The sequence below is a fragment of the Cyphellophora attinorum genome (genome assembly GCF_001299255.1).
Source record: "Cyphellophora attinorum strain CBS 131958 chromosome Unknown Contig7, whole genome shotgun sequence".
Lineage (NCBI taxonomy): Eukaryota > Fungi > Ascomycota > Eurotiomycetes > Chaetothyriales > Cyphellophoraceae > Cyphellophora > Cyphellophora attinorum.
Genome location: NW_017253235.1, coordinates 166458 through 178923, shown reverse-complemented (window position 1 = coordinate 178923; position 12466 = coordinate 166458). Strand labels below are relative to the sequence as shown.

Genomic DNA, 12466 nt, shown 5'->3' with positions numbered 1-12466 from the left:
TGCAAGAACAGGCGAGTTAATTTTGCAAACATCATTCATCTACATGCTCGCTTCTTGAATCGATTCCCTCCCATCTTGCAGTCGTAATCGCCAATGACTATCACACACCTCCATCGTCAACTGTCGGAAAAACTCCGTCGCTATGCAGTAAAGCAAGATACGTCTACCCTCAAAGGCCTCCCTAGACAACTGTGTAGTCGATGTCGAACCCTTGAACACCGCCCGTAAATGCACCCAATGCACCCAATCCAAAACACCGTCGCAGCAATCGAAGCCCTCCCCGTGGGGCACGTCGCCTCTTTCAGACCACACGCATCTAAATCATTTCTGAGATCTCTTCCTAGTCAATCCTCGCCTAATACTCTCCCCCCAAGCCGAGTTGTCGAAACTCTCCATTACACCCGCATCACCCACATTGCTATTGTTTCTCGAATGACTGGGTGTGCCGCCCGTTGTTGTCGGCGTCCGCGGCGGCGTTCGGGCAGGCGAAGTTCGCCCCTCCACGCCGCCCGAATAAGATGTATCGACGCTGTGTAAGCGCGGCCTGTTCTCGCGAACAGGACTGATTCGATCACCAGTCGGGAATATGTCGAAGCTGCTTCTGCTGGGTGAGTCTCTCGCCCAGGCTGATGCCATGCTTGTGTCGATGCGAGGCAGGCGAGGCGAAGTCATGGGCGATGTAGGCCGCGCCGCACTGGACGGGTGCAGGAAGTCTGTCGGTTCCGTAGCGGAGCTGCCGTCCTCCATCTCGTCCACGATAATCTCAGGCACCGGCATCGAAGGCGGCGCACCCATGCGAGAGTTGCGTTTGTGCGCGATAGCCTCGCGGAAGCGGCGTGACCAGAACATCGTGTCGAAGAAACCGACCACGATGTTGCGCCGTATTGACTCATGGACACGCTGGAGTCGTGCTCTTCGCCGTAGAAATTCTTCGAGTCGCAGGCTGCGCGAGTCTTCGATGATGTTGTAGTGCGCCAGGATCATAAGTGTGGATGTGAAGTTGATGCCTAGATCTGGATCTGCGGAGAGCATGACTTCTTGGTAGAATACTTCCATCTGTTGCTTCTTCATACGGATGTCCTCAAGTGGAATGTGGCTGAGGCGGGCGTTGAGTAGATCGAGATCGATCCCATCAACGACACGCCTTCGTTTGTGTATATCCCCTGGTTCGACTCTGCAGTCTTCCATGAGGGCGCGGATCGTGAAGTCGCCGTCGTAGATTCGCATCTGGAAGACGCCAGAAAGTTCCTGCTGATGTTAGCACGGTCGAGAGTCTCAGATAGAGTATTTGACCTACCCCGAGTAAACGAGGGAACTTCTCCTTGGGAATATAACCACGCCCCCGAGGGTCAAATTCCGCCCAAGCTTGCTTAAAGCGCCGAATCTCGTCACGTGTGATGACCTGTAATCCGCTGCTTCGCTGGTACACATAGGAGAAGCTCTCGAAGATGAGCGACACGAACAACGACACGAAGATGTACATGCTGATGATGTTCCACGAGACAAATAGAGCTCGCGCCCAAGACGCACTGCCGCAATCTGAATTGTAGAAGTCATCGTCCTGGACACAGTATGGTGGCTCGATAGTCGCGAAATCTTCCATTACTTGATTCCATCCTTCGCCGATACTGCATCGGAAAAGCAAAATGAGAGCTTTGGGAACATCACGGAAGTTGATGTTGGTGGTCGTGGTGCTGCCGAACCTCGTCAAGCTGAACGTCTGCGTGAAGGCGATAGCGTACACCAGGAAGAGCACGAACCAGGTAGCCAGGAGATTGGCTATGAGTGGAAAAGATGCTGCCGCGGTCTTCAACAGCTGGTCCAGCTGATTGTTCCGCGGTATGAGGAGGAACACAAGAGAGACCATGAACAGCTTATGCAACATGTCAATCTCGCGTATGTCCTCGGTGATGACACGCATTATTGATGTAGCAAGACAGCCGGTGACAGAGACGAGAGAGTACAGATCCCACGTGCTGCGGCGGAAGCGCGTCCAGGATAGGCCGATGATTCTGATGACGATGTTGGCCACAAGGATCAGGGTGAAGACGAGGAAAATGTACTCTCGGGTCTGATCCCACCAGGCAGGCTCAGGATAGAACTCAACCAGAAGGATGCAGAGATGCAGCAGCAGTAGACTCGTAATGAAGCGCTGCCACTTCCCGCGTTTCTTAATCGACAAGTTGTAGCACACGCGTCGCAGGCCTTTGCTGTTTTCGCCAACAGATCTCTTTGTTGGTGAGATTTGCTTCAGCAACTTCCGCAGCTCGAGCCAAGATCGCTGTTCGGCGGTCAGGAAAGCCACACCAGTCTGCTCAGTGTAATTGCGCATGAAGACGGAGATGAAAAGCGTCAGCACAAAGACAGCGCCAAGCAAGTTGAACACGATGAAGTAGACCGCATTGCCTTGAGAGGCGAAGTACTCGTACTGCAGACCTTTGCCTGTGATGCTCATAGCAGAGCCCATGACGTCTGTCCAACCTTCCTGAGAGGCGATCTGAAAGAGCACAAAGAGCGAACTTCCAAAGTCATCGAAGTCGTAGTATGGGTTCGCAACCTGCCGTGGAGCAAGAACAGGCCAATTGAATGGCGTGGAGTTGAATTCGCCGATGCAGTTCGTGAGATTGCCGCTAAATGATTGATCATTGCAGAGATCCATCTTGCCATTGAACAAATTCAGACCGAGGATGGCGAAAGGCACCAAGAGACTCATAGTCACGAACGCCGCCGCCAACACCTTGTAGCCACCAACAATGACTGAATGGAATGTTCTTCGAGCGGTGTCGCTGATATTGAGCAGTCGCAAGGCTCGCAAGGCCTTGAAGGCACCAACTGCACGAGAAACGCCATCATCCTGGAAGATGGTTGTCAAGACGTTGATCCAGAGGGTGATTACCACTACAGCATCAATGACACCCCAAACGGTCCGGTAATATGCGTGAGGCGTGAAGAGGAAGCCATCAGCAATGACTTTGATAATAGCCTCCGCAGTGAAGATGACGGCAAACCCGAGATCTGGCCACACGAACCAGTTGGTAATGCTTCGAGGGTGTGTCTCCCAGTATGTTCGTTGATACAGTGGTGTGGTGATGCAGGCAAGGACGACCATGGCGACGATGCAAGCATACGTGAACGCTCCGACTCCATACCAGACCGGCTTGTATGGCGCAACACCTTCGATTCGCTCCTCACCACGTCCAGGACCGACAACAAATTGGCATGCTCGTCGGATGGGGTTGCGCGGTCCGAAGATGAAGAGCGACACATTGTACTTGGGGTGCTTGATGAGGTATTGCCGCTGAGCTCGTCTTCTTTGGTCTGCGTTGGCCACGAGCTGCTGCGCTACCGAACGAGGATCAAACTCCTCATTGGCTCGATCAGTAGATGTACTGCTGTAGAATGGGTTTGGCTCGTGGTTCGATCGGCCGAGTAGCTTGCCCCAGTATTTGGAGAACATTCCCGGCTTCACGTTGGCCCCAACAGTTGGGATGCTCGACAAGTGCATCGAGGTTGGCCGTCTCGACAGCGGGTCAGGCTCATCTCTTTCGTCCAGAAAGTCCTTCACGACCGCCTCTTTCAGCAGCTGCTCTACAGCAGCCGAGCCATACTGCAGGGCATCGCGGTGCCGCATGGAATCGCGTCCCATTTTGAAGATCGACGACAGCGACAGATTGGCATTTGATGATCCAGTCACTTCTTTCTGCTTCAAAAATGCTTTGACTTGCTGTAAGCGCTTTTCATCCTCAGAGACATCGAAACTTTCCTGTATGACAGCAATAAACATATTCAAGATGATGAAGTTGGCAATAATAAACCAAAGGACGAAGAACATCGCTCCGAGCCAACCAGTCATGTACATTTTGTTGAATTGCTGCACATTGTATAGCGGCTCTGTCCAGTTCTCGCTGGAGAAGATCTGGTACATGCCAATGAAAGAGTTCCAGATATCGAAGAATTCAACCAGAATATTGTTGCCACCCGCGTCTTCTGCAGGTATGTCGCCTCTGAAAAGCTGCGATCCCAAAATGGCTGCGAGAAACGTGAAGAGGAAGACGAATATGATGAGATTGAAGAGACCACCAGTGTTGCCGAAAACGATCATAAGCAGCTCCCTCGTCACTCTCACGGCCAGGACCACGCGATAGATACGTGCAATCTGGAATGCCGACATCCAAGCATAGACCTGGCCGGAGTTGCGTATGGGCGGAATCTGCATGACAAGCGTGACGACAGCCAGGAACAGATCGGTCCAGTTGCGTTTGCTGCTGAAGAAATGCCTCCAGTCCGAGGCAAATCGTATAATGATCTCTACAACCAGCAGAAAGGTCACGGCCGTTTCTGTATTCATGATGAAGTGCTCTCGCGATGGGCCCATGCTTGCACTGCGCAGCGACTGTACCACGAGGTCGAAGGTGATCACGGCGATCCAGAACAGATGCGTCTTGTCGTATAGCTTCTTTAGCTGAGAGACCCGGGGTGCGTTCTCCTCATCTATGACTGGCTCGTCCATAGGGGTGGCATCAAAAGCACTTCTCTTGCTTTCCTCGCGAATGATCTGGAACGACGATGTGATCACTGCGATGAGTAGGCCAACAAGCCAGAAACTCAACACGACGATGCCTGCCATGAAGTAGAGCGAGGCCGAAAGGTAATCCGAGTCGGTCAGGTAGTACATCAAGTCAGAGAAGGTGTTCGAGCTCATAATCACAAAAGCCATCTCCAGAGAGTGGTAGATGTTGTCGAAGCCGATTGTGCCATTGTATGGACCTTCGAAGTTTTCCACGCACAGTGAGCCGATGGGGCAGATGAAGCCTTTGGGATGGGACGTGCCATTCGAGCCGTCGCTTTTCAGCCATGGCATCTCGGCAGCTGTCGTTGCATTGAGGTACCCACCGCAGAATTGAATGTTCTCTGGCGCAAGGTTCTGCGTGTAATTCTGGCCAGAGCCGTCATCGCCGACCCATACGCAGGTGCGTCGAAAGCTCGACTTAAAGCTCTGAACACCAACGATGCCAAAGATGAGCCAGAAGAAGCTGATCAGGAATGCAACATGCACGAGCAGAGGTGCTGCTTTCTTCAGACTTCTCAAGATGATGGACGTGCCAGCGGTGAGGCCGAGTAGGCGCAGGATACGTAACGAGCTCAGCATATTGAAGATGTAGACATGCTCTCGAGCTTCGTACCCAGAGAGCTGCATAGACAACGAAATCCAGTACGAGACCACCGCTATGAGGTCTAGTCTGTTGAATGAATGTCGGAGAAAAGCACGACGGGCGAGACGTAATCGCTGCTTGTGCTTTGAGTGCCCTGGGCCAATGGCTTTGACCTCTGGCAGACCCGTAAAGGTACGCACGATCGAAGGCTGGAAGACTTGCTCGGTTGGCTGTACAGGCGCTTTCGGAGCTTGCTTCGTGTGAGGCGCAAATAAGCCTTGCGCTTTGTCCACGACAGCTTTGCGGAAGCCCAAAGATCTGTCTAGTGTGCTGTACTCGTACGGATTCATCAGAAAATTGGACACGATGCTCCTTGCTACGGCTTCGATCGTGTAAATGATGAAGAGACCAAGAATGCCATAGTCAAACTTCGACGTGCCCCATGCGTCGCCCCTCGACTGGTGGTAGACCGCATCCGCGGCCGCGTTCACGGCTAGCATGACAGTCTGAATGACGATCAAGACCAGAATGATTGGCTCTGTAAGAGGATGGATGAGTAGCTCGCACAGTGCTTTGCGGAGGCCATTCTCAGGACCAAAGATGCCAAACGATTTACCTCGAAGCGGGTTCTCGTAGATCGTGGGTGGAGGAGGTGGCGGCAAGACCTCCGCGGAAGGTGTCTTCTCTAGAGGGCTTGTTCCATGTACTGCAGATTCAACATCTGCCTCAACGCCATCGCCTGAGCCTGCGGCCACTGTATTGCTCCGTGATCGCTTCACTGTTGATCGCCTCCGGATGCTCCGTTCGACGACATCAGTCTCGTTGCTCAGATTGACCACACGCTGTGACATCTCGCGAAATATCGAATTGGCTCGAGCATGGGAGAAGGCGATATTGAGGGAGATCGAGATCGTGAACGCGACCTGGCCTCGGCGGAGGAGACTTCGAGCCTGCTGATACCGCTACTAGAGCTCATCTTCCGGGCAACGCCTCCACCAGTATCCAATGACGGTAGATCGTCGCCGAGACGAGACGTTCTACCTCTCTCCGGAGTAAGTGAGGCTGCGCCATCGACCCAGTGTACACTTGATCTCTTGTTTTGTCTGTCATGCCGCTGCCCACTGTTTGTGTGATCTAGAGAACGAGAGCCGATCCGTCGTCGACTGTCGGTCGTCAGAGGTGTGGTGTCTGTGTCAGGTGGTGAGAAGGGTTGTTCATTGTCCTCGTCGGCACCTGTAGTCGTGATAGTCGGCCGTCTCAAGCCCGAGGGCGGAGTGCTGGGTCGCAGTCCACCGAGTGCAGGGGGGCCGAGAGACAGGCCCACAGAGGCGGCTGCAAACCCTCCTAGATCATCAAGAGGAGTAATCTCGCCAGAGCTGGGCCGGTCGTCGAAGTCACGCGCACCGCGCGACGGACTGAGACCGCCCACAGGCGAGTCATCTTCCTCTAGCCTGGCGTAGTCGGACGTAGGATTAAGCCCGCTCAAGATCGAGCGACCACGGCTGTGACGAGGCTTGTGCCCACCATGGGACTCGTCGTCGGGAGGGCGCGAGAGATTTCTGAGAGGTATTGACTGTGGTACACGGTGTCTTGGAGGGGTGCGATCATGACCGTCGGCCATGGCGACCGCAGATCCGTTGAGATCTTGATGCCCGCTGCGACATTATCCTATGCCATCGCTGCCGTGTTCATGCCGACCCTGCGTGCTCTCCAAGGGGCGTTGTGTGGATCGAATGAATCGCTATCAGAGTCGTGCGCCGTGGCTGCGATCGTAAATCGTGGAAAGGGTCGTCTAGTCGTTGGGAATAGAATATGGAATGCACAAAGCCGGCTGATTGATTGGTGCTGGACGTGGAAGAGTGGATTAACGAGAGTACTATTGAACCATTGAACGCTTGCTGGAAAGAGAGAGAGTGTGTGTGTCAGCGCAAGAATGATTTGCTGTCTACAAAATGTTGTAAGACCGGCATATGCTGAACGATGTACGCGGCGGTGCCTGAGCACTCTACACTAAAAATCTCCGGGAGGCCGCGCGGAATGGAGGGCGGGACGTGGCGGATTTCAGGCACGATCACTGTGGTACCTCGACAGCACTCCTTTTATCAACACTACACCGCGTTTCCCAGTTATGCAGATGCTATCTTGTCCCGACGCGTACAGCTTCTTCTCGAAGCGACCATCACGACCATGGCAGGTACACGTTTGACGTCTCAAAGACCTCACTGCAATCAAGCCCTACGAAAGGGGCTTCAAGGTTTGCCTCCAGCGCCGTGGCTGTGCTGTACACAACGACATCAATGTCTTTCTTTTGGTGTACCTGGCTGTGCGAGGGATGCTCACAGTAATCAGGGCTAGTTACAGGCCCGGCATACCTCGTACGCAGAAATCCGGCCCCATATCCAGCACGAATCGAAGGAGGGCCTCTCATAACTGACTTAGACACGCATCAAGGTACACAATTCGCTTACGGGATACAGCACTTTGCAAAAGAATGTATTCAGTCTTGTCTGGTAGCAGTAGCCAGGCAAGGAAGACGGAGATACTACATATATCCCATCGTCGCCATGTTCAGTCATATCTGATTCGGGCGAGAACCGGATGTATGACTTGTGTTTCAGCATCACAAATGCCAGCCAAGCCTCGCGCTCTTCAGCAAACGTTTCAAGTTCATCGGCACTACAGCCTTCGTTCTTGATCCCAACTGCCGAAGAGTATGAGAGCCTCGACTCTGCACATGTACATCTGTCCACATATTGGTAAGGATGCATTCCACCTCACGCTTTGCCTCTATCGGACTCAGAATCAATGGCACTTCAACCACCTCTTGGGTGACCTGCTTGTGGCGAGCAGATCTGTCCATGTGGTAAAGCGGCGCCAGTGCATCATCCCACGTGCCGCTTCGCAGAGAGCAATCATCGAAGTCGAACTCATCAAGCACCTTCCGATGGGATCTCACAAAAGCCGCCGCTTGGCTCGCATCCATGGCTGCATTGCGCACGCACATCCTTCGCAGTCGTCGGAAACGTAACGGCTTCCACGAAGGCAGTACAGGCAGCTTTTCACAGCTGTTCAGGCTCGACAGTGAGGGCAGCTTGTACATACACGGCTCTGCATCCAATGAGAGAGGACACGGCCCTTTCTGGCCGAGCCATTCGAAGTCGAGCTCCTCAATGGCTGGAAATGACTCCAGGTAGGTGTGTAGAATCTTGAGATGATCTGCCGGCGCGTCGTGGCCGTATTCGAAGCTGGTCATGCCGATCATAACTTTCTTGATCCGGCGCCATACCCTGGTCGATGCGGGCGACGAGCCAAAGCTTGCCTGGGGCCGCAAAGAGAAGGCTCCTCCAGGATGGATCGGATGTAGACTGAGCGTCTCAAGTGACACAGGGTTAGCCTGCTCGATAGCGACCCGTAGAGATATCAAAGCAAAGTCCACCGCATCTCTGCGGTATCGATGGGCAGGTTCCTGGCCAGGACAAGAGACTAAAATTTCGCGAAGGTGTGGCAGTGCTCTCAAGGCACGACAGAACGCTGGAATGTTCGTGGCTGCATGGAAGATTGGCGGATAATGCTTGATAAGCAGGTCTTCCACGTCCCAGCAACCGTACCGCGATGAACTCGAATATGAAGACGACGAGCCAGACGATGAAGCTGACACAGGTCGTGACGTGACAGTGTGGGGCTCGTACACGAAGTTGAGCTCTTCGAGAGTGTCTGGAGCAATAAGAGGCGGTAGAAAGGTTGCGGCAGTATGAGCCAAGGAGAACCGAAAGCTCCTTGTATGGTGGCCAACTCGTTCCAGCGCAATCAGCCGAGCATTTCGAGAGAAGGTATGCGTATTGAAGTCCACGCTTATGTGGCGGAAGAGCGTTGGCGCTACGTCGTTGGCAAAATCGTGGTTGACGAGGCGCAATGTTCCGAGGTCTGCGTTACCCAGGTATGTCAGGCAACAATCTCGGATCAGATCTGTGGCCCAACATTTGCTGAATGCTCCGGCAGCCATGAACAAGAAACCTGCATGCGTATCCCTGCGAACGATTGTGAGCACCCCCGCTGGCAATCGCTGCCGGCGAACAGTTCACGGTTTTCGGACAATATCTGAGTCACAGGCCTGCTGTATGCCAAACTCAACACCAAGTTCTTCACAAGGACTTAACACAGCGATCGAGATTACTGTGCTGTCAGCTTGGTAGCCTGAGGAGAGATCTGGAAAAGAAAATTGAATCGAGATCACATTGAAGCGGAAACGGCCTTGTAAACCTACCATGGGCCAGCATAGAAGGGAGAACTTGATGCAGGGCAATCATGGTTGCTGTTGCATTCATCTGCAGACAATCGCATCCAACCAGATTTGTTGATCTCAGAGAAGTCGCTGTGAGCATCGGGACTATACCACGACTTGTACGCGGTATAGAACGCGAAAAGCATGGAAGTGGATGATCATAGGCGCAAAATGAGGATGGCGGGGAAGCTCGTGCAGCGCTTGGCGTGGATACGTGTGGAAGTCGCGACTCGCGAGTCTCGAACTTGTTGACCAACAACGCTTCCGCCATGAAGGGACAATGCTTGTTTGTTTCTCCAGACCTCTGGATGACCCAGCAGACACCTCTTGAACAGTCCGAGTCTTATGCGATCTTGGCACGCTGCACTGATCCTCGAAGAGGCGGCGGTCAGATTTAAGGAACACAGCCAAGAACAATTCCATGATCATGATTCTGTAGGTGTCTCAAGAACCTCGACGCGCACCGGGCGACCTCGGCGCGAAGGGCTCTAGCAAAACACATTCACGCGAAAAGCAAGCAATCTTTAGGGGTCGAGATGCCCCCGTACCAATCAGCGCAGTGAAACCTGCCTCCGTGTGGACATCATCTTCGGCTCCAAGCCGGACCGGCGAATGAATTGGACTCCTGAAGTGCTTCACCTACTTCGTATACAATCGACATTCTTCCACTAGTGTTTCTGCAACGCCGTTGCTCAGATCTCGGCCTGAGCACAATCCGATCTCTTCCAAACACCTGTGCAGCTCCAGAGCCTCTACTGCTACCCTAAATTTGATAGAGAACCAGGGTAGGTCCTCAAGCGTCATCCGCTAGGGGTTCGTAGGAAACCCTACCTCTAATGCGATCAGCGGTAGCACAGCGGTCCCTGCACTTCCGCTGTCCAGCGCACAAAGTCATTGCGCTTTTCATGCTTAAGAGATCCAAGTCGATGTGTACAGTTGGTAAGATGCTACCACTGGATGCACTTCCGTTATCAGGTCATGCGACGCCGTTGAGTGAAAAGAAAGAACCGTTCGCCAGAAGACATCTAACTCAACGGTGCGCCACTGTGATACAGACTGAAGTCGGAATCGGCAACTCATGTCATGAAACACCAACCCCAATAGCGAGGTATCAGCCATCTCACTCTCCCATCTGCCGTTCCGTGGAGCACGGATCTGCACTACCCAGAGACAAACTTCATATATAATATGTACTCACCTAGCGATCTATTGTTGTTGCCACCACCACAGGCTGAGCCTTGCATTCTCTTCTAATCCAACTGCTGAACCTCCACTCTTTCACTTCGACGTCCTCAGTTCAGGTAACGGGGCTATTAATATACGATCTTTACTACTTCGAACTGCTTCCGCTCTTTGGTCAATATGAAGGTCTCACCACTCACTCTTTTGCCACTCCTGGCCGGTGTCGGCAGTGCCGTGCCAGTCGGCATGTCCAAGCGTCAACAGAACTTGGATCTTGATATATTGCAGTTTGCGTTGACGGTAGGCCCGCCGATACCCTAGTGCATGCACGTCTGACATACGCGACAGCTTGAACATCTTGAGAACGTCTTCTACAAGGAAGCACTCCAGAAATTTGACCAAGACGCGTTCGAAGCAGCAGGCTTTGACGCACACTTCTTCAACAACATGCTCTTCATCGTGCAAGACGAAGAGAAGCACGTACAGCTCCTGTCAGGTGCTCTCACTGCTGCTGGTGCCACGCCAGTGCAAGCCTGCAAATACAACTTCGGCATAACCGACATGTTCGTGCACCACCATCTCTTCCAGCCGGAGGTCCAGACTAATTGCAAGCAGTAATTCATTCGTCACTCTTTCAACAATATTAGAAGGCGTCGGCACATCCGCCTATCTTGGAGGAGCACCATTACTCCAGAACAAGGACATCCTCACCACAGCTGGGGCTATTCTCGTCGTGGAAGCACTGCACACCTCACAACAGCGAGCACCAATTGGACTCGTACCTGCTGCTAATGACCTCGGCACCCCTCTCGATGCCAATTCGGTCTTCACCCTTGCTTCTGCATTCATCACCGAATGCCCAGCAGGCAACGCACCATTGCCGTTCAAGGCGAACCCGAAGCTATCAGTCGATACTTCTAGCTGCCCTGCTGCTGGAGCTGCACCTCCGGCTCCCGCTGGCACGGTGTCACCCGCTGTCCACTCCAGCGGTGTTGCTCCTCCCGCAGCCGCATCCACCCACAGCGCAAAGAACAAGCGCAGCATACACATTCAGACCGGCCTCGTTGGCCTGATCGATCCCACCAAGGTGAACAACGCCGCAGCTGCTCCACCAGCACCCCCTGCTGCTGCTCCTCCTTCACCTCCATCGCCGCCTGCTGCTGGCAACGGCGGCAAGGTCACCGCAGCTCAACCCTGCCCCTTCGCATCCCAAGGTCAGCAGATCTCATTCAAGGGCGAGTCCGAGATTCCAGCAGGATCATTCGTCACTTTCGTTTCCGGCCTGTCGGTCACCAGCACGCAAGCCACCATTTCAGGCCAGTCTGCTTCGGCCTCCGTGCCAGCTGGCATCATGGGTCAATCGTATGTTTTCATCACGAACAAGGAGATTACGGATAACAAGCTGGCGGCGGATGCTATTCTTATGGGTCCTGCTATTCTTGAAGGTATGCTGTCCACTCTACCAATTGTATCGGTGCTTAGCTAACACTGTTCTCAGTCCAACCTCCTGCAGCAGCAGTCGACTTCAGTGTGTTGTGAGTGAAGAGCGGAGGTGAGAAGTAGCAGTTGGAATAAGGAGCATTCTGCATGCAGCTTTGGATGATATATTTACATAAGATACCCCAATGGTTGATAGGAATGACCATGGCGAAATCGCCTTCCCATAGATGGGGCGTATAATCAAAGTGTTTGTATCGAAGACTTCCGTAGTGTTCATGCTGCTTTCAGTCGCTGAGGAGCATTCTGATGCATTTGAACTTGTTCACTAGCAATGTGCTCCGGAAGACCCTAGAAGGCAGCTACGATGGAGCACCCAGCTTGGCGTGCTTGCCTTGAGGACGGAGTTCGT

At 53.2% G+C, this 12466-nt stretch overlaps 2 protein-coding genes across 2 annotated transcripts; one reads left to right on the top strand and one right to left on the bottom strand.

The window, feature by feature from the left end:
• Positions 1 to 321: 321 nt before the first annotated feature.
• AB675_9524 (Calcium-channel protein cch1) lies at positions 322 to 6774 on the bottom strand (the record flags this gene model as incomplete). The annotated part of the gene is made up of 3 exons (XM_018150066.1): positions 322 to 1248; positions 1298 to 5931; positions 6114 to 6774. 3 exons carry the CDS (start codon positions 6772 to 6774, stop codon positions 322 to 324), a joined length of 6222 nt encoding a protein of 2073 aa, XP_018002532.1.
• Positions 6775 to 10797: 4023 nt separating this feature from the next.
• Positions 10798 to 12156, top strand: AB675_9523 (uncharacterized protein; the record flags this gene model as incomplete). Its single annotated transcript, XM_018150065.1, has 4 exons — positions 10798 to 10917; positions 10966 to 11180; positions 11233 to 12062; positions 12116 to 12156. 4 exons carry the CDS (start codon positions 10798 to 10800, stop codon positions 12154 to 12156), a joined length of 1206 nt encoding a protein of 401 aa, XP_018002555.1.
• Positions 12157 to 12466: the final 310 nt, after the last annotated feature.